This window comes from Podarcis filfolensis (assembly GCF_964270895.1).
Source record: "Podarcis filfolensis genome assembly, chromosome: 1".
Taxonomy (NCBI): domain Eukaryota; kingdom Metazoa; phylum Chordata; class Lepidosauria; order Squamata; family Lacertidae; genus Podarcis; species Podarcis filfolensis.
Genome location: NC_139604.1, coordinates 53,214,464 through 53,237,479, shown reverse-complemented (window position 1 = coordinate 53,237,479; position 23,016 = coordinate 53,214,464). Strand labels below are relative to the sequence as shown.

Below are 23,016 nucleotides of genomic sequence, written 5' to 3'. Positions count from 1 at the left end.
AGGCAGCCATTACACAGAAAGAGGGGCACTCATTGCTTAAAATGGCCAACTAGCTGCTCCAGCAACTATTCGTGTAGCCTATTTGTTACAAACAGCATTTCCCCACTGCCCAAAGTGTCTTGCAGTGACAAGCTATGAGCTCATGTCTGCCCCAAGGAACTTTTTAATTTCGGGAGGGGAAGCTAGTTCACAGAACAGGCAAGCAACAAAACCAAGAACGCCCAGTAAGCCGGGAGCAATTTGAACTCAGTCTGCCCCTCTGACCTCTCCTCTCCTCAGTGCTTCATCATGCAGGGAAGGATGTTGCTTCCCTGCTCTGAGACCAACACTGTCTCTCCACTTTCCTTTCTGCAGCCATGTTTGCCCAAGACTGTTCAAATAAACCCCAAGGGTCAAACATCCATGCTGTTATTTTGCAGACTTTCAGAATGAGACAAACCTTCTGGCTAAATGTGAAAGAATGTTGGCTCCCGCTTTCCAGCAATAGGGGAGCTGGATCAAGGGAGGAACAGAACTTATCAGAAGCTTGCCACCCACACAATCCAACCCTCCAGTCAGCTTCAGCTTGATAACACAATCAGTAGGCATTAATCTGCATCTATCAGCTTCCATAAGATCCGTAGAGTGTTTCAAGTTCATGGCAAAGAGGTGACAGGAAAATGCCTGTCCCAAAGCAGACTTCTGTAATGTGGAAAACACAGGGCTGGCTTCTCATTAATAACAATGCAATCTTAAATGACGTCTGCTTAGAAGTTCTACTGATTATCCCGGGTAAGTGGGATAATGGGATAAGGGGTCCAGTATAGTTTCAAATTGGATGGGGGAATGTTGAGATTCCTTCATTGCAGGGGGTTGGACTATATGACCCTCAAGGTCCCTTCCAACTCCACAATTCTACGACTGCAGCCTAAGACGTGTCAGCGGAGCTTATGCAGACAGGGAGAGAGCAAGAAGGCAAGGGAGAGCAAAGCAAGTGAGTCTCCTGCCATCCACCAACCTGTCCCACTGTCATGATAGGACTGTGACCATTTAGGGAGGGGGTACCTTCTGCTGTGCTTACAGATTTTCAGTCCTTTCTGGCAAATAAGGGGTGGGGCAGGGGCAGTTGTCAGTGAAACCATGGGGATCAAACATCGCACTCACCTGTTCAGTTCATAGATATCCTCGATGTTCCCAAAGAGTGCACTAACTTGTTCTGGCCGTAGAAGCAGCTCTTGAGTGTCTATGATCTTCGCCAAGTAATTCTGCCAAGTCACATTGTGTCATAAGTATTGCCATGTAGCAAAATAAGCAAGCAAATACGACAGACTGCCCCAAACTCCAGCCACCTAAACATGTGGTGGTGGTGGTGATCTAATCAACCTAATCAATGTTCTAGGGAATTCCCATATTATCCAGGGGTGAGGAACCTGAGGCCCTCCAGAGCTTGTTGGACTGCAACTCCCATCATTCCTGACAGTTGACTCTGTTGGTGGGGGCTAACTGGAGGCCACCAACATCAGGAGGGCCTCAGACCTGCCCCCCATCCCCAATATAATCCATTATTATTATTATTATTATTAATTTATTATTTATACCCCGCCCATCTGGCTGGGCTTCCCCAGCCACTCTGGGCGGCTTCCAACAGAATATTAAAATACAATAATCTATTAAACATTAAAAGCTTCCCTAAACAGGGCTGCCTTCAGATGTCTTCTAAAAGTCTGGTAGTTGTTGTTCTCTTTGACATCTGGTGGGAGGGCGTTCCACAGGGCGGGTGCCACTACCAAGAAGGCCCTCTGCCTGATTCCCTGTAACTTGGCTTCTCGCAGCGAGGGAACCGCCAGAAGGCCCTCAGTACTGGACCTCAGTGTCCGGGCAGAACGATGTGGGTGGAGACGCTCCTTCAGGTATACTGGACCGAGGCCATTTAGGGCTTTAAAGGTCAGCACCAACACTTTGAATAGTGCTCGGAAACGTACTGGGAGCCAACGTAGGTCTTTCAAGCCCACAGCTCCCACCATACAGTCTCTGTTTCCTACACTCAGCCTAAACAGTGTTTCAACAGGGCAGAAAGCCCCTTTCTATACTCTAAACCAGGAAATAATTAGCACCAGAACTACCTGGCCCTTCAGCCATAGCATGCAAATAAACAAGGTCCATAGCAGTGCACACAATGCGCTGCATTCGCACACTGTAACATGGCAAGCAGGAAGTGTTTTGTGCCTCTGAAAATAATAATCAGTACATCCCTGTTTGGGAAACAGTGTGTGAAGTTTGCCGCTGAGGGCAAAGCACAAGGACTCTGCACAGTAAAATACTGAGGGGTTTTCTTGGTCTGAAGGCCTGCAGGCACCTGCTCCTAACCTTCTGTCCAGGCCAGGTTTTCCTACAGCTAGATAGAAGACATCTTTAATGCCCAGATCAGAAGATGGGAGGCCCTTATATGACATAACACACTCCGGCAGTGAACTGAAGAACTCCATCCTCACAGGCAGGCAAGCATTATGGGCACGCTCACCTCTATGATACTTCGCAAATCCCGCACGTACATGCGTTCCGACTCCACAATCTCCAAGACCACACGCTCCAGGTAGCTTAGTTTGGAATGGGAGACAGCAGAAGAAAGGGAAGGGCTCTTCAGGCCTCGCCAGGGCCCTGAGGAGGCATTGTTGTTGGCATTGTGCAGCAGTCCAGCCCTCAGTGAGGTAGCATCAGAAGGTGTTTGGGCCACATCGCTCCAGTCCTCCATAATGTGGCTAGCATTGGTCAGGGCTGCAGGCGGGTGGTTCAGAGGGTGCTCTGAAGAGCTCATGCCTGAGGCAGCAGAGGCTGGAACCACGTCATCTCTGTCAGGAGATGGGGTAAGCAGGAACCGAGGGAAGTCTGCACGGAGAGAAAGTTTTGTCAGGGCATCCTGAAATGTTAAGGTTCATCTTACACAAATTATACCTGACACATAAATTAGAGGGAGTTGCTGGGAACAGCAATTTTAATCAAAGTGAAAACCACCAAGATGAAAGGGCTGCTGTACATAATTGATTTAAACATTTTCCAGCTTTCTAATTCAGCTATTTCCTAAATAAAGCATGTCTATTAACTGGTGCAAAAACATATTCGTTTGCAACTCAGCAGAGTTTTTGTACTATCTAGGAGTATTTTTCCAAGGAGGCATATAGTTCACGTATCTTTTGCTCTATAAATTTGATGTACATTTATGGAAGCAATCGTGAAATTAAGGATTTCTACTAGGTTTTCACCATACATATGAAAGGATGATAAACAAGTTCTTGAAGACTAAGTGCCCAGAACACTCCACAAGTGAGGTGTTCTCAAGGCGGAAGCCGAGAGCAGGTCAGCAATAACTCACAATGCGTCTGTGAGGTTAACTCTTTATTCAAAGAAACAAAACATCTCAGGCCTAGTGGTCACAGCAACTGTTCCCAGCACGTCTTGCCCCAATGAGGCAGCTGCAAGGACTGAAGGGTCTCTGCTTCTCCACCGCTCTCTAAGGCTCCTCCTATCCTGAGGGTCCTTTGTCTTGTCTCTCTTTGATCTGCCCTCTTCATTCCTCTGCATGTTCTGGAAGACCAGGAGGGAGGAGAGCTGATCATAGCAGGAAGAGGAGACCCCCTGGCCTCTTCAGCAGCCTGCCTCCACTCTGCCTCTGGGCCTCCCTCCTTTCCAGCCTCCACTTCTGACTCTGACCTGCTCTCTGCCACAGCCTCTTCCTACACATTATACCTTTAAAGCTTATTTGAAACGTATTCATTCCCTCAAAGAATTCTGGACACTGTCATTTACCCTTCACAGAGTTATCATTCCCAGCAACTTTGAACAAACTACATTGCCCAGAATTCATTGGAGGGGGGCAGGAATGCACTTTGAGTGTCCTTCAAGGGTATAGCGTAACTCTGCCTGGCTTTCTCCACTAGCTCCAAGCAGGTAGACAAGCGAGTGGCAACAAGCCCATGTTCTGTCAGCTACTGTAACTTCCATCTCTATCCAGATTCCTTCTGGCTGCCAGGAGAAAACTTTCCCTGCTCCTAGACCCATTTCACAAAGTCCTAGTACCTGAACGAGGGGGCGGGGATCACTTTTTCATCAAGAAAAACCCAACTCCTCACCAAACAGCTTAACAATCTGCGACGGAAGCCATTCCAGGGTGCTCTTCTCCTCCCAGATCAACATCCCTCACTCGTTTGTCTGCCAGGCTGTCTGCGCTGCTGCGCAGGTGACAAATCTGCCAAATAAAGCTGGGAACGGCCTCTGAACCCTGAAGGTGTAGAGGCTGCTGACGTCTTTCTCCCCCCGCCCCCCCCAAACACTCCTACATGTGAGCACCACGCCCAGAACAAAATCTGGCTCCTCGTTTCCCACTGAGGACTTCGGCTGAGACGCACACACTTCCTCCCACACAAACAAGAGAGGGAGGAAAGAGGAAAGACAGCTGGTCTGGCTTGGAAGTGTCCGGAAACACTTTCGTGTGCTGGCAAGCTGCTAAAATAGCACCGATTCTAATCATGGATTTCCCCATCCCTCCAAGTGTCCTAGGAGGCATGGGTTATTATGGCGTTATAAAGCCATTCATCTGAAGGGATTTCACCAAATTTGACACTGAGTAACTCTGAAATCAGGAACCTCGCAGGGACTTTCTGAAGACTGACAACAATAAAAATTGCCTCTAAAAGGTAACTGCATACTTCTGTATCGTGTAATACTCAAACTTATTTACTCAAATATATGGCACACATAGTATGCTTGTTATGTTTGCCACTAAATGTCACACACGCACAAGAATGGGATGATCTTTTAAATCTCAGTTTCTAATTCTTTTGAAAAGGCTTCTCTTTTGGATTTTTTAAAAATAAAACCAAAATTAAAAGTAGTTTTAAAAAACATACTGGGGTCCAACTGCAAAAAGTGGGTTCATTGCGAAAACCATGAGAGCTGGATGTCCACACAGCTATCAGACACCACGATAACACTGCCATGAACAGTTTCAACAATTCCTTAACTCTTAACACACCCTTGAGTTCCCATGATTTCATGGTGGACCTATTTGTCTCTGACACTGAGCACCCCATTGTATGCACCAACATATTACCCATCATCTTCCAAGCTCATGTTGCCGGAAATATCCGAGGGCTCCCTTGGACAAAAAGTAAAGACACCAACCAGGATAACTTGGAGCAAAACAGCAGCCTGTAGGCTTGGCCTTTATTGAACTGTTGCAACAGGGTGTTCCCCTCACTTGCAAGAGAGAGGAAAAGACCCAGAAAAATAGTGTGCAAGGTCTTATAAAACTTTTTGAAATTCCCCTCCTCTAGGTCAAGCCCACCCCCAGAAACATCATGCATACATTACAGAAAGGAGGGGTTGAGGGAGGAGTTGGTGGTAACCTGAGTGTCTTGTCACCTGGCTAGTTCCTCCTTTCCCCCCTCCCCATGAGTCACTTCCAGGAGACAAAGGGGAGTTTGCAGTTTCCTGCCCCCAGAGGGAAGATCTGATCATTGTCCTTTGTTTCTGTTCATGCTGAATCCACTCCCATATGCAACTTCTTTGTGATCTTGATTGTCTTCTGTCTGGGATCATCAGGGTTGGCATAGCAACTGGGCAGGGCTCCTGTGGATGTGCTGAGACGGTGAAGGGATTATGGCTGACCAGGACCAAGCCACCCCCCTTTGATAGTTCTTGTCATATGGAGTAAAATAAAATGGAACAGTGCAAATCCGATGTATGGTTGATTTTCTATGAATTTATAACAGAAATGTGGCGAATGTAGTGTGTGAGTGTGTGTGTGTGTGAAGTTTGTACAAACAGAGTGATTGGGGTGGGGGGGGTTCCTGCTACAGTTCCCCCCTTCGGAGATAAGATTGCAAAGGTGGCTACTTTGCAATCCTTTTCTCCGCACAATTTAAGGTGGTAAATATTAACCTGCTATTCTCCATCCCAGATGCGTGTCTCCATGTGTACCTGAAAGGGACTCGGATGTCATGCTTCTTAAGGATATTTGCATAGAAATACAATGGTGTAACAGTGCACATAGTTAGACTTAGGATATCACGTAAAATTAATATTTTGTTGCTCAGTTACTTGTGGCATTCTAGTACCTTGGAAGAAATACTTTCTCAATAGTGGCGTATGCTTTACATTTAGCAGGAAGGTCCACTAATGACTGAAAAATGCAGTTTGCTTTGTCCCCCGCCATTTTTGTGTTCTCAGGTGTCAAGGTAGCTCTTCTGTGGTCTCACACCGGCCTGGTGTCACAGTAGTGGCAATCCCTGGTGAATCCACTTAGGGCTTTCATATTAACCATGTTGCCTGGCACTCACCCCAGCTGGCACAGGTTCGGGCACGTCATGAGGGAAATGTCCTTGCCTTGGCCATTCTATGGGATTTTATTATTATAGGCTCTGGTCTTGCAGTCATGGGAAGTTGCTCACTTGCACTTTAAGGACCAAAAAGCTAATTGCAGCCTGGATACACTTGCCCAATTCAAAATGAGTCCAATTTGAATTTATCTTGCCCCATGGTTCCCAACTTCTCAAACCAATCTGTTAAAGGGCATTTGTCCAAATAAGTCAATTTAACTCTATAAGGGATTATTCCTGCTAAACCAAAGCATATGCACTTTCATGTATCTTATCAGCTTCTCTTTGGTTAAGCGAGTTTTTGGCACATTTTAAAATGGGTAGGGAAGTTGGCAGAGTGCCAGGTGAAACAACTAAATGTGGTTATAAATTTATCTAGTTCTAAACATTGGACTACATAATAGCCTGGTCTGTTAAAAAGCATAAAATGTATGAGAATCCTCCACTGGGTTGTAAGGAATAAGACATTAAACATAAAAACAATTACACACAAAAATAGCCACAAAAATAGCCCCCCCTTCCCATTTGTGGAAATAACACACTTGTCAGACACATTTCAACATTCCTACATAATAACACATAATACAAAACAAACTAATTAAGTATCAGTTGCATATCTTGAGACAATTGTGATATTTTTTGTATGTATCTTTTGAATCCTGGAGCACAGTCTTGAGGTTCAAAAGTGAGAAGATGTCCTTAGAATTCTACTCCACCCCCCTTTGTCAGCCCCACTTCCCCTTTGAAAGGATTTGCTGTGGCAACTTTGAAAACTTTGGTGTCTGTTGTTGCTGCAGGTAATAGTCTTGTGGTGGCGAAGCTTTTCATTGGATCTGTAGTAACACATCTGTAGAAGTGATATCCTGTAAGGGGCAGGACTTAAAGACAGAGTTAGAAGGGGCAAAAGGCAAAAAAGGATGTCCTTCAATTTACGTGGGAAGCTGCAAATAATAAAAATCTTAGCGGATTAAGCATTTCATTCATTCCAATATTATTATCACATTTCCATATAATTACTGTTATTATCTGCCAAGTTTGTTTGCTTTCCTTCACTTAGTTTGGCTGTGGAAGAAACGAAGGGACAAAACCTTTGTTAATTTGAACACAATTGGCAAGTTATTAAACTTTTTGCTTATGTGGGTCCGAGTTCACGTATCCTGTTTTAAAGGGGGAAACAAAATTTTTTCTTTCTTTCTTTGAAAATCTCTGTCAGGAATGCTGTTCCTATAATGCACACAAAGCCTGTTGTAAAAGTTAAATCCCGTGGGGGGGGGGGACTAGTCAAGAGTGGAACTCACAGTGGGAGCGTTTTGATGTTTACCTGTGAAAAGAATTTGGCATGTTAAGATTTGGAACCTGGAAAGCTCTTGACTTTTGATGGGCTAGGTTTTTTTTTTGTTTTGTTTTTTGTTTTTTTTTGTTTGTTTTAACCCTTTTGTCTTCCGTAGCCCCTGGAGCAAAAGACACATTAAGGGTGATTTCCCTCAATGGTTCCAAGTTTTACATAAGGAAATTTGGATAAGTTTCTCCCTGCAGCCCAAGCTCTCGAAACCTCCTCTTCCCCCTTACAGTTCCCCCCTTCTTCCTCTCTCTCTCTTTTGTGCTTTTTTTTTTTTTTTTTTTAAAGGTGATCTAGCCTCTGTGCATGTACAGAGTTCATGTCTCAGTAAACCTTTTATACTATTGAAAATGTTGAATCTTTTGGCTAAATTACCATTTGAAGAAGGGAAGGTGAGGGTAAGGAGTAGATTTTAAAATAGGGTTAGATTTTAAAACAAAAAAGAGAAACTCAGCAATTCAAGTATTCACCAAAGCTAGCAATTGTAGCCCAAGCAAAGGGACTGCTTCCTTTATGTACAGGAAAGGGCTAATATCCCTCTGGCCATTCGCGGAACAATGCCACGCCCTTATATATGGGGGAAAATGGCCAGAGAGTCAAAATTCATAGGTTATATATATTTTTTTTAATATTCTCAGTCATTTCAGCCTTACCATTTGCAGACAAAATATATATATATATATTTTCTGCCCTTTATCTACAGGATTGGTCAAGGCGCATATGTATTTTTATGTGCTTAAACTTTGAATTGACTTTGAAGTCTGATTTTTAAATAGTAGACAAAATGATAAACACTGTAATCACTCAAATGCTTGATATTACCAGTTGTGCTTCAAAAACATCAAGGCTTCCCCTCTCACCTTTTAAAACTAAAGAACAAAGCTAGGCTGAATTTCAACTACATCACCACACCAGAATTTAAGAATTACCCTCCAATGCTTGCAGACACATGTCCCTTCCACACAGCCACAAATTGGGAGAGTTGAAAGAGACCCTGGGGTCATCTAGTCCAACCCTCCAAAATATAGGGTTTACAGCAAGATTTCACAGCAAGATTTGTACTATCAAAGAGACATACCCATTTAAGTACAGATTTACAACTGAGAAAGGAAACATCTATGCTCCTATCATGTACTAAGGAAGAGGAAAATAAAAGTACCCAACTTTACACAGAACCCTTTTAGCAGATCTTGAGATAATTTGAGGGAGTTTACTTCCTTAGACTAAAGAATGCAAGTTCCTAGTGAAATGATATTTAAAGGAAGATTGAAGTGAACAGTTTTTTGTGTGTTTTTTTCTATGATAGGGAGAGGATCTTTTATTAAGCATAGTTAAAACAGCCATAGATTTGATTTAAAGGGAATACAAAAGTGAACATTTTTTTTTTTTTTGAACTTGCAGAGGAATAGTAAGCCTAATTTAGATTTTTTTTTTTTTTAAATAACCACACATAGGAAAGTGAGATGCAGGGTACCTTAGGAAAGATAGCTCCCCCCCCCCCTTTGCAGTTTCCTTTAAAGGAAGCTTGCTCGGGAGTAAATTTACCTGGCACAGAAGTAAGAAGGGAGGGGAAAAAAACTGAAAGAGACAGAATGAAACAAGGGGGGGCATTTTCTGAGAAAAGAGGCCAGGAAGTCTTATAGAGACTGATATCAGGAGCCTTACAATAACTCTTCTGTCCAATCAAATCAAAGTTAAAACTGGACTCACATATTTTTCTTAGAAGGAACACCATACTTTCATAGGCATATGCTTGGTGAAATACATACACTGCATTTTAGCTTGAGGGAGCAATTGTGCTCAACTAGGCTTTTGCAGCAGAAACATTAGATTAACTTCACATTCCAAAATAGACTGGAACACAGGTGTACTCACAAACTCAAAAGTTACAACAAAACATCATTTACCATTAGACTTAAAATCACCCTCCTCACTTAAACTAGAGGAAGGAGGTGGGGTAATCCTCCTTCCAGAACACAAGTAGCATGTATACAGGATTTTACCACTTGGGAGGAAAACTCTCTTTTAGAGCTTCTCTCAAAGAACAAACATTTGCATACTTCATTCTCCATTTTGTCTTGTTTCAGGTTGACAAGGCCCAACATGGCTTCCTTAGATTTAAAATTTTGAAGCAAGCTTGCTATTTTAAAAACTATGTGCATTTAAGAACAGTCTGTGGATGCCGAAGCCAATGTAAACACAAACCCTTTAAATATTTCTAAATCTTGGAGTACATCTCTTATTCATTTTTTTTTAAAAGAAACTAAGTTCTCTAATGTGTGGGCTCTCAGGCTGGGCTGTTATTATATCTACTGCCTTCTGAGCACCATTAAGTTTACGGTTTCATGTTTAGTTTTAGGTTATAGTTTAACAACACAAATTTGATATGTTCAGCTCTCCCTAAGGGTTCACACCCTGATTGTGTTGAAGGATCCCTGAGGTGGCCCAAGTGGTGGGCCTAAGCTACCCACTAAAAGTTACAACGGTCTCGTACTTTGTACTTGAAAGACCATTTTGCCCCTTTATTTTATTTTTTTTTTCAACTGGAGATGACAAGCTGGAGGGGCGTATTAGAATCCTCTCTGGGGCAAAAAGGCTTCATGGAAGCTTTGTTGCCAGGAGGAGTCCAGCTAGGGTGTTTTAGTGAGCTCCCATTTCCCTCTAGTATAAAGGACAGAAAAGGACAGAAAGAATGGACACACAAGGGGGAAGACAAAGAGGGGGGAAAGGGTAGAAAGAAGAAAATAATATTCTTTCAGTATTTAAGGTACCTTTGATTATCTCTTTAACTCAATTCCTGCCTATCAACGAACCGCAAATAACTTATCATCTATAAAACCTCAAACATCAGCCTTAAAACCACGGGTCTCTCTCTCTACCCGCTACACAACCACGGATCCTGAAATTCTGCCTCAGTACTGCTTACACAACTAGTCCTAGTGTGGGGCCCCAATTCCCCCTCTACCACCCACGACAGCCTCCTGCCTAGCCTTTGAGACTAAGTTCGGACCCCTACTGAACGCCTGCGCAATGCCGTGCCAGATCGGGGTCCGAGAAAACACCCAAGGTTTGAAAGGAAGCAAATGACCTTGCGTTAAAATACTTTTGAAAAGACGCCTCTGGACGACTCCGAGAGAGGGACGTCAGAGAAAACAGTAAAGAGCCACGCTTTCCCGGACTCAATTCCAAGACGGAAAACGGGGGAGAAAAGGGGACAGAATAAGACGTCCCTGGACGACTCCGAGAGGTAACGCCGGAAAACAGTAAAAGTACCACAATTTCCCGGCCACGTTCCGAAAAAGAAATTGGGGGAGAAAAGGGAAAGTTTTAGACGTACCCGGACGACTCCGAGGGGTAATCGTCTGACAGTAAAGTTCCGCGATCTCCCTGGCCACACTCCGAGGGGGAAAATCGGGGGAGAAAAGGGGAGAGTTTAAGACGTACCCGGACGACTCCGAGGGGTAATCGTCAGAAATGAAAGAAGGAAAGTCTGGCTGTCGTGGGGACGCTGCTTCTTCCACCCCCCTCCCAATGTATTTACTTCAAACCATACTCACGTTCGAAGATGTCCCCCGCAGATCCCGGGATCCTTTCCCTTTAGCCGGCTTGACCTTGCCTTTGCTCCCCCTGGCTGGGCTTTTGGTGACGATTGATTACCGCCCACAAAGAGGAGGCAGGGAGAGGAAGAAGGATCCCTGGGCTAAGGTTGCCCAGTGGCGCCCGATCCCCTCTATCTCCCTCCTCACCTTCGCAGGAGAACCAAGTGTCCCTGAGCATGGTCGCCAAACTGTTGCCGGAAATATCCGAGGGCTCCCTTGGACAAAAAGTAAAGACACCAACCAGGATAACTTGGAGCAAAACAGCAGCCTGTAGGCTTGGCCTTTATTGAACTGTTGCAACAGGGTGTTCCCCTCACTTGCAAGAGAGAGGAAAAGACCCAGAAAAATAGTGTGCAAGGTCTTATAAAACTTTTTGAAATTCCCCTCCTCTAGGTCAAGCCCACCCCCAGAAACATCATGCATACATTACAGAAAGGAGGGGTTGAGGGAGGAGTTGGTGGTAACCTGAGTGTCTTGTCACCTGGCTAGTTCCTCCTTTCCCCCCTCCCCATGAGTCACTTCCAGGAGACAAAGGGGAGTTTGCAGTTTCCTGCCCCCAGAGGGAAGATCTGATCATTGTCCTTTGTTTCTGTTCATGCTGAATCCACTCCCATATGCAACTTCTTTGTGATCTTGATTGTCTTCTGTCTGGGATCATCAGGGTTGGCATAGCAACTGGGCAGGGCTCCTGTGGATGTGCTGAGACGGTGAAGGGATTATGGCTGACCAGGACCAAGCCACCCCCCTTTGATAGTTCTTGTCATATGGAGTAAAATAAAATGGAACAGTGCAAATCCGATGTATGGTTGATTTTCTATGAATTTATAACAGAAATGTGGCGAATGTAGTGTGTGAGTGTGTGTGTGTGTGAAGTTTGTACAAACAGAGTGATTGGGGTGGGGGGGGTTCCTGCTACACTCATCACTGACAGGCAACACACCTTCTACCTTCAATTAAGGGTTCCTTGTGTAGAGGAACCCACTGGAATGTGGTGACATAATATTGGCGTGCTCATTTGATTCTGCACTAGAAGCAACAAGCTCTCCTCAACAAAAAAAATCCAAGGTCTCTCCTTTTATGACTTGGAAGACATGAGTCTTTGCTCTTATCATAGGGTAAGGCTGGGCCCTGTGGTTAACAGCTGCAGAGATTCTATCCCAGAAGGGTAGGCAGAAGCCCTGAGACTGGATGCAAAAGGGATGGATGCTGCCGTGAAAGGCAGACCAGGGGAAAACAAAGAAAAGGAAGTGTTTCTGGCCAAGTGTCTGGGAACCTGCTTGGCCTGAGTCTCCCTGCTAAAGTGCTGTTTATTTAAGAACCACTTAACCTGACAGCAGTTTGCAAACTAGCTGGAGGAGCTCATATGACTGACTAAACAGAAAAAGCCCACGTTCTGAAGGACCAATGCCTATAGTGTCTATTACTTTTCAGAGCAGGGCAATCCAAAAGTGGGAGCCTCAAGAGAAGTGTTAGTCATGTGCTCCAGTCCCCATATTTGTCCTTTCCCCATAATTCTGCTCCCTAAGGTTCCCCTTTATGAGCTCTAAGAGTACACAACCAGGCAAATATAGCCCCACCTTGCATGGACTATCACCAGTTATGGTCTCCCTGTGTGGAATTTATACATCTGTGGTGGGCTGCTGAGACTGAGAGCTGAGATACCACGAATAAGCGTAGCACATGATGTTTTGTGGTGGGAGGAGTCGATGTGGGGAAAGCCATTTCCCCTCCTCCCACTGAACTTAATGAGAAGGGAATTTCTTGAGCCAGGTCTGGAGCCAGTGTAAAGTTACACCATTAATGGGAGTGTGGGTGTGGCCTGGAGGACTGCATAATATGGCATAATTGTGTTCCTTTGCTGCTGCTCTGTCCTGCCCATGGCTTCACCCCATTTTGGTCATTCTGAGAGCATGTTCACGGGCAGAATACTTCAGATAGGCAGTGAAATGGTCTGCCAGTATATATTGAGTTCCACTAGCATAGTGGGGCTTCTGCCATATGCTAAAGCCCCATAGCCAGCATTACTCAACAATAGGATTGCTCAGTTAGTCCCAATTTCTGCTATGGTATTTACTTCCAATGAAGTATGCACTGGATTGTGGGCTAAAATCAAAGACATCAAAAACCTTCCTATAAGGAATGTATGGTTTTCTAAACTAACAAACTCAAGGGGGAGTGGGAAAGGGTGGGATAATAATAGTTCCATAAAATATGAGTGGGAACGCAACACAAAGACAAATATTTCTCACACTCTTGTAATGCCAGAACTTGGAACACCCCTGAAGATGATTGACAGTAGGTTCAAGACTGACTGTATGTACTGTCTGAAGAAGTAACTTATGGAACCCTGAGGTATGAACTTTTACCTCAGGTGACTTTTTTGAAGGACTGGAGAAATTCAGAAAGAATAAATCAGAAGCCATTAGCTAAGGCAGCTAAATGAAACCTCCATGGTCACAGGCAGTAACTCTCCCAAAGCCAGATGCTGCAGACAAACTTCCCCCTTATTAATTTTCAGAGGCATTTGATGAAGAGAGCTGATAGAAACAGAAAGCTGAACTTGCAAGACCTTGACTTTATCTAGCAAAAACATTTGCATCTTTATTTTCACTTTTGCTGAGATAAAGCTTACAGATTTTTTAAAAAAGAAAGTCCAGGTAAGGAAAGAAGTTTGTAAACATTGCTTTGACCAAAGGTCTTGTTTCCAGGAATTCTCTAGATACTTTGCAGAGTAACTCAATAACATTTACTGAATAGGTTGGACACTGCTGACTGGAAAAGTAAAATCATATCTCTTTCCTCATTTGAAATATGTCTAAATAAATCTCAGGTTAGTCTTACTTAACTACAATTAAGTAGAGCAAAATTCTTATCTTTAAAGTTAAATTGTATCTGATTGTTCAAAGAACAATCTTAGAACATATAATACATCCAACTGATTTATACTCCTAGCTAAAATTGTATGATAGTAGCAGTTTTATCTTGAAACCCTTTCCTCACAGTCCTCAACAGTGAATCCACCTTTTTCACTCCTGCCACCTACTGAGAACATTTTTGTTGAGCTGTGCTCCACGACTCCAAAATCTCTTTTCTGGTCAGGAACCACCAGCTCATAGCCCATATGTGAAGTTAGGATTTTTTGCCCCAATTCAAATCACTTTACACTTGCTTAGACTGAATTGCAGTTGCAATTTTAATGCCCATTCAGCTAGTTTAGATATACCCTTTTGGATCTCACAATCCCTTGTTATACCACACTGAACAATTTGGTTTCCTCAGCAAATTTGGCCATCACACTGCTCACTCCAGACTCCAAGTCACTTATGAGCAAGTTGCAAAGCACAGGAGCCAATATCAATCCCATTGTTTTATCATTGTTATTGATATGTATATATACACACACACCATGCAGTACAACCTAACCAGGGATGGCAGGGACTATAAACAAATTTTCTCAGTTGATACAAAATCACAATAGAGAGACACAATAATATATAAAACATTCACATATTCTTACATACAGTATGCCATATTTTAGGTGTTGGTATAGATACAATGTCCTGAAGGCTATTTGTAGCAGTGTAAGAAATGAACTCTCCTCACCCAGGATGGAAATGTTCCGACATTTTCGATCCCTTGGAAACATTCCAATTATGCACTATTTCTCCCACTATCTCAATGTTCCATACATTTTTATGCCACAGGGAAATATGTAATCCTTGCAATGTCTTCTACTTTTGTGCAAATAGATATCCTGGCTGCTGCCAACAACCACAGTTTTGTTCTTGTTGTGTCTGATTATCCCATACATTGAAAAGTGAAAGTTGCGGAGTTATTTGAACAGGAGTCCTACAAACAGAAGAAATTCCCAGATACACCTCAGACCAAATGTTCTGTACAAGAGGACACTCCCACTGTAAACAGAAAAACAACAACCCTTGTGCCTCCACAGCCACACCAACAACATGATGTAATTTGTGAAGTTATATATGAAAGATGAAACAACATGCGACAACATCTTTAGATGTTCAACAAACATTCCTGCATATAAGCCAATATAGTTCATAGGTCCATAATTTCTTCCACTTAGTTTCTGATATAACCATCCCCATATCCATGTCCCATAGTGTCTTAGTCCTATAAGGGATCTAGTAGACAGATCTAACAATTTCCTGTATACTGCAGATACAAGCCCTTTCCCTAAAACACCCTGAGTTTTCACCCCAAGGTTTCAAATTTAGTAAGATTACTATTAGGTGTTGCTAGTAGGTGGATAAGTTGAAGTGTTTAAAACCATTGTGAGAACTTCTTTTTTTCCTACTCTCTGCTTCCTTTTCCTTAGCCAATTACTGATCCATAAGAGGACCTTATCCTTTTATCCCATGACAGCCAATCTTACTCAGGAATCCTCGGTGAGGGAATTTATCAAAACTTGTTGAAAGTATAAGTACATAGTTCACTTCTCACGATAAGCTACTGAACACCATTCAAATCTAACTTACAATTCTCACAAACTGGAGATGCACTAGTCTAAATCATCTATCCTTTATCCACATACATTTTAAGCAAGAACATGCCCATGACCTTAAATTTACCAGTCTCATTTTAATCTAATTCTGTTGCCTTTTGCTTAGGAGGTTCAGAGCCAGACAAAAGCCACAGCGCCACCCAGTGGATAGGACACTATGTGAGATTAGCAGTCACCCCCACCAAGACACACTCAAAACTTCCGATTAGTGAATCAAGAAGTCCAACCCACTATTTTGTTTTCAAGTGGCTAGGAATTATGCAGGAAGCAATTCTTTCTGTTGCTTCACTATATAGTTTTTTGTAGTCACTGATCATACAACCAACCTGTTGAGCCCAAAGATCATGACATCTGATACAGTATTGCTAGGAGCAGAGTGTGCAGACAATCTCACAGTGAGTACATGTTCTCATATCAGTTGTGGCCACAGTGAAGGCTGCAGCATTGTCATCTATTTAGAAGAAGCAGGATATGCTCCTTTACTCACTGTGGTATCAAAGTCCAATATATCAATAACAAATCAAACAGCACTTTTTATGCCTCTCAGTTCAAAGGTCTACCTCATTATAACAGCCAGCATTATAGCAGATAGCAAGCCAGGTCACACCTCAGATTGGGTACACAGGGTGTGAAACTTCCCTTTCTTACACTTCCAACAATCCTCATTTGGAGTAAAGAGGGATTTTCAGAAACAACCAGGAATATCTCTTTTTCTTCAGTATCTAGATAAATACTTAATCCAGGAAGTTGCATAGGGTTGTAAAACTGTGTTATCTAGTTTTCATTGCTACTGATGTCACCTACATTACCAGAACATGAAACTTAAATTAAGTCGGATCTAGGACTTCTGCAAGAATGTGCAAGACTCCACTGTAATACTACACCTATCCACGGATGTTGGGAAGAAAAGTTTCCATTGTGGCAAATGTCCCACTCCTGTATTTTTTTTCAGTGAAACATTTTCCATTTCTAAAACTGCATTGTTTCATAACATTACAAATATAGTTAATGGATATAGTACCAGTCAAATGAGGCACATTCAAAGGGGTAATTAACTTTCTTTTCCAAGTGACGACCCCTAGGAAAAATGTGTGTGTGTTTTGTTTCCAGACTTCCTGCCAGCAGAGTTCAGCTCACAAGATGTTTCTGCTGAAGGGGGGGGGGAGAGAATTTTGCTAATTCCCCCTTCCCCAAGCCAGGACCCTCCAGACCAGTTTGGGAGATGGCACTGGGGGTTGTGCAGGGAAGGGAGTGAATTGGGAAAAAAAACCCTTTCCCCACCCTGCCACCCCACAAGAGCCTCTGTAGGATCCCAGAAGGGCAACCCAGCAAATAAAGATGCATAGCTCTTTGAATGTGCTAAGATTAGCATGTTAGCAGCTCTCAGTGCTTAAACTTTTTCCTTAAAGCTTAAACAATGTAAGTATATACACTATTGAGTTGCTGTATCTTAAACATATGTGTTTAGTAAAAAAATATTTAAATATTCTAATAAAAATAATTTCCAAGTACATCCTTGCATTAGTTTTAATTCATTTGAACCTCATTTCTGGCAGCAATCCTATGCACACTTAGCCTGGCAATGTGCCCCCTTGAATACTAGGGGGCCTATTTCTGAGCAAACATACACAAGATTGCACTGCTAAGTGTCCTTCAGTTATATTTTTCCTAATCAAAACATTACAGTTCAAATACTTTTAGCTACTAGTAAAATCTGCTGAGATGTTTGTAGGCATGTAAATCAACATAGCACACATTTAGTAAACAAAACTTTAAAAAGAAGTCAAATACACATTCTAAATCAATCAATTTAGCGCATCTGAAAATTATCCAAAAAACTGTCTGCATTTTTTTAAACCCACGTCACAGTGCATGACTTTCAATTTGTCAGCCAGGCAGGAATCTGAATTTATGGAGTCAGATGGAATTTCTAATCTACCCTTATTTCATATACTGAAGCTAGAACTTCTGTGCCCAAAGATTGCTAATAAACTAGCCAATACAATAGGATAAATGTAAGGTTTAGGATCATCCAAGCTCTATTGCAAGGATAACAGTAATGTAAAATCCAAATAATATCAAGTACCTATTGTAAAGCACTGCAATGGCTAACTGTGCATTTTAACTTAAGCATGAAATGGGAAGGTAGGTTTCAGGAAAACAGTATGACAGAAAGGGACTAACCACAATATTGTGGATGGGGGGCAGGATGTGTACAGAGCTCAGTTATCCAGGGTTCAGTATTGACTCACAGGAAGAACAGCTAATAATGACTGAAACAACATGGAATGTACCTGGAGGCCTCTCTTCTGAGAACTGCACCTGCCGCACCTTATTTTACATGTGGACATGGAACTCTTCCCCTGAATTCCAGTCAGCAGTGAAGCCATAATTTTCGTTAGCATGAAAGCGGCCATAGACTTGGAAGATAAAGGGCAGCAGACACTGGGGGGGGGGGGGGGGAGTGTTTCATAAGAAACTTTTGAAACCGGTTCTGCCAGCATGTCAGATTCTCCACATTTCTCCAGCGCTAAGAAGATGGGATCAGGATCAAAGACCAAAATTTGCCAGTGAGCCAAAGGATTCTATGTTGCTTAGTTATTTGCTTCAGTGGGATATGTATTGCGATGAAGAGTGGAATCCTTTGGCTTCAACGTTCCCCAGAATATTTGCAAATAGAGGCAAAGATTTTCCAAAAGAAAAAAATTGGGACTCTCATTCAAAGAGAGCCCTGTCTGTAATGGGACCAGAAGTGTTCAGTCACTGCCTGCCAGCCACCTGAAGACTGTTTCATGCATTTAGCAGGGGCAAAACCAGGCAGACACTCAACAGGTAGCTGCAGCCAATCCCCAGCGGGTGTACCTCTTTCTTAAAATATATTTATAAATTGTTTATAAGCTTTGCATTGTAGACAATTTTTTTAAAAAAGAATGAATTACTATACATAAAAAGGTAAAGGTACCCCTGACCGTTAGGTCCAGTCGCGGACGACTCTGGGGTTGCGGCACCATAATAATAAAAAAAGTTAGGTTAATGTTACATGAATAAAATAGTACCGTCGTGTAACATTAACCTAACATTTTTTTAATTTATTCTTGTATTAATTTCATTATATTAGCATGTGGTCTATTCCATTTTATCTCAGGTTCTCTTTTCATATACCTCTTTGAAACACTTGTTACATTCACAGTTTACATTCCTAGATGCATATCCAAGGGCCAAACTAGATGAGATGGGAAGAGATCCATGATTAGATCTCCAAGGTGGGCTTTTTCCTAATTCTTTTTTAAAACGTTATAAACAGCCATGGGAGGTATTAAGTGTAACTACACCCCCACTGCTCCATATCACCATTTGGTTGCAGGGAGGCAACACTTGCCTTGCTACTTTCCTGCCTTCCACCCTATGAAGTTACCCTATGCTAATTTTATAATAACCACTCTGCAAGTCCCTGCCTGAATTGTGAATACCATAAGGCAGTTAAGACATATTAAGAAACAATTAATCTACTGATCCTTCCAATTATATACTCTTAATACCTTCCTGTTCAAATGCAGCTTCAAAAGTCTATGCAATCGTGGCCGCAACTAATACTTTCCCCCTCCTATCCCGTAAAACTCACACCATTTCAGAAGCCTTCAGAAACGACAAATAAACAACCTATACGTATTTGCTTTTCCAACCTAGATTACACTAGCCTCTTTGGGCTACAGGGTTTCAGTTCCCAGCTTGACCTTTATTGCAATGAGGCGGACAAATTGAAAAGCCATCAAGGACTTTACTTGTTGTTTTTTGCTAAAAACTAAGTGTTTCCAGAGCCAGTCTAGCAGCTTTCACCAGTTCTGAAATTCACCACAAACATCAAGCTAATGTTTATCAAATCCCTGCCAGAACTGGATGGAACCAGCACCACAGATGAAGGGCATGAGAAGCTGGTTTGCTGTGGACATTCAGTCCGGCCTTTGCTGCTGCTTCTTAGAGGCACAGCAGGGCTCACACATCTCTTACTTTACATTTTCTATGGGGCACAATCTGAACTCAGTTTATAAACCAGCCACCACAGTCCTCTTAATGGAAATGGTGTAGTCTCCAGACAGGAAGAACCAAGGGTCCCCAAGCCCCTCACTGAACAACAAAAAAGCCAACTGTCTTTTCTGCCTGCAGCTCCCAATTCCAGACTCCATTCTGGCTGGCAGGAAATGTTCCCAACGCTTTTGGCTGGCCTACTAGACAAACGGGGCACTGCCCCACCAGCCTTCCAACTTCTGGACATGCAGAAGCAACATGTGTTTTATTTAGTTTTAGCTACTGGTGATGTCAATCAACTTTTGAGTATCTTAAACGCCTGTTTTTACCTGTTTATCAATAATTTTCATGTTTTGTTTTATACTTTTGTAATTTGCTTAGAGGTTCTCTTACATTCATGGGATACATAAATTTTGTGAAATAAAGAAACTGCTCTCGGCCAGATCCCACCAGCCTGCCCTGCCTGCCTTCATACTTACAACCTGCCCAGGGGGTGGCACAAAGCTTGCCAGCTCCCTCCGGATTAATCTCAGCATTACCTTTGAGGAACTCAACTAGAAAGAGTCGGGGAGGGGGGCAAAATCAGAACTAGCTGTTTCTGCCTGTCCACTGACTCTGCCTTCACCTTTTGTTGGCCCCTCTGCCTCCTCACTGCCAGTCCCAAGAGGCACCAGCCAACACTGCTTTTGAAGACATGTTTGGAATGACTGGGGAGGAGAACCTCACTATAGCCGTTTAGCTAAACCTCCCCTTTAGCAGGCAGGGGTCGGGGCCCTGCTACAATCACCCCCTCCATCAGCCAGACATCCATCTCCTGCACTCTAAATCCATCCTGAATTCATACTTCACTAACTTGTGTTACGATGTAAATTATTACAGTGTGCATGTATCCAGGAAGGAAGATGGTTGTATGCCACACTGCCAAAGGAAGTTGAGAATTGCATCACTCCCTGGCTTCCCCAGCTCTCTGACACAGAGTGAGAATGTGCAGTAACTTTCTCATCCACGTCCCCATGTGGCAGCCAGGCAGATATTGGCATGTTGCCGCTTTGTAAAATGGTCGCCATGTTCGCCCTTTCATCTTAAGCATTCAAAGAAATACCTTTTTCTTTGATGATTATGGCCAGTTTTACTTTTCCATGCTTGCACAGTAGCAGCAGACAGACCTTTCCAGAGGCTTGTTTAGAGTCTCAAACAAATATTTGCACTGGAATTCAAACCAAATATTTCCACTGATCCTTTAGTGGGCCAGTGTGAGGGAGCAGGAGGGGAGGGGAGAAGAGAAAGGCTGATAAGTGGTGTGGGTTCATGGACTTATTGTAAGCGCAGGGAGACCCTTTGCTGGTACAAGGTTTTTTTGAAGCTGATGCTTTTATCAGTGGGTTGTGATCTGTGACCATGGGGGCTTAAACCTTGATTATGTTCCTAAGACACTGCTGCCCAACCAAGAATAAATGCCTTTGTGGAATTTTTAGAATCCTTTTCATGTCACCTTTAAGCGCCACCCATGACACTACATCCACTGAGCTCTTCCTGACCTTTTGAGAGACACTGAGCAGATTAGCAACCCACCCAGGATTACACCCCCGCAGAGACCGCTTGATTGCTGGAAAGTTACGCAGCATACCGGTTCTGCTTATCCATCTGTATACTTATCCATCTGTATACGATGCCTCATGCACATTCCTTCCTTTTAGTTAGCTCTGATCCCTCGCATCTAAATCCATCCCGTGAGAAGAGAATGCCATTGCTCCTTTCCCGGCAGGCGGTCAAAATCTGCAGATTTCAATCTCTCTGCTACTTCGGAAGCAGGCAGCCAGATTAGATCTAACTTTACCCTTAAGAGCAGTGTGCAAGCTTTCCAGGACACAACCAGCTTGATCAGAGTTATTGGCAAGGAGAAGCGGAAACTCCAGTCCAGCCCCCCCCTTACTATTCCCACCTCAGCCAAGGATGACAGATGGCATCACTGTTCTCCTTTGCTATGGTACACCAAGTCAAACCAGCACCACAATGAAAATCTTTTTTGTTTTTGTCAAATGCTACGGGCACCACTGAAGAGATCTTTGTGCAGAAATGATAACTGCATTTCCAAAGATCCCTGAACAAGAACCTTTAAAAAAAAGGAAGAAGTCTGATGGGGTTGTTGCTTCTGTTGCTGATTTCACTGGAAGATTTGAACGGTCGTTGTCTTCAATTTTACACTCCCTACTTCTCAGGGGGATGCCAAATAGTCCGGCTTTGGAGCTAGATTTCTCCATTTCCCTGTGGAATGAGCTTCACATGGGACAAGTTCAGCTTTTGCTATGCATCGCTAAATGATATCAGCAGAATGGAGAAGCCCCGGATTACATTTTTCTCTTTAGCAACCAAAATACTGAGGAAACTTACAGAAATGTACAATCTATTGAAACACTAAAGAACATCTTATCCTTTTATTTGGAAGGAATTTTAGTCCACATCACATTTAACTAGAAGGCCTTGCAATATGTGCTTTGGCTCACTAACTTAAAGCATCTGGATAATTTTACACCATCTACATAAGATGCCTCAGTCACCCTGGCACTAAGCTTGTGGTACACTGTGGTCTGGATTATGCAATAAGTGGGTGGTTGAGCATTCCTGCCTTAAGGCAGGAAGGTGAACTGCAAGATGCTCTGGTACCTGTTAACCATAAGATCCTGTCTTAAACAAGTGATCCATAATAATTATTTTGCAGAGGCTGAGAGCTGCAACTACCCTTAAATTAGAAGGCAGAAATTTTTTTAGTTGAGGTGAAAGTTGCATCTGTCAGACCAGTCTATGAACATTACCCCATAACAACATGAGTTCAAAGGCACAACAGACATGGAATGTGACATTTTCCAGGGGACTTCTCTAGATCCAGTATATTCAAAGGGATCTCTCTTTTTAAAAACCAACTCTGCAAAATCTCACTTTGGTACTTTGCCCTTTTAGCTCTGTTAGCAAATTGCAGCTTTTACTGCTGTGTGCACTGTGATCTACTATGACCTACAAAAAACAAGTTCCATATATATGTGACACATGTACAAAATCAAGGATGGCGCTGTTTGAATGCATCATCTCCAATCTACCTCTTCAGTTACATAACAATGGAGAAAATTATGAATGGCACAAAGGTGTTATCAAGAAGCAGGTCAACAGAACTCT

At 42.9% G+C, this 23,016-nt stretch overlaps 1 protein-coding gene across 1 annotated transcript in view; it reads right to left on the bottom strand.

Annotated features, from left to right (window-relative positions):
• Positions 1-23,016, bottom strand: part of PLEKHG3 (pleckstrin homology and RhoGEF domain containing G3) — a 53,004-nt gene that overhangs the window by 23,349 nt on the left and 6,639 nt on the right. Inside the window, exons 2-3 of the mRNA XM_083581440.1 lie at positions 2,501-2,865; positions 1,144-1,244 (exon numbers count right to left, since the gene is read on the bottom strand). Of these exons, the coding sequence (XP_083437566.1) occupies positions 1,144-1,244; positions 2,501-2,865 (466 nt within the window). The remainder of the gene's footprint in view (positions 1-1,143; positions 1,245-2,500; positions 2,866-23,016) is intronic.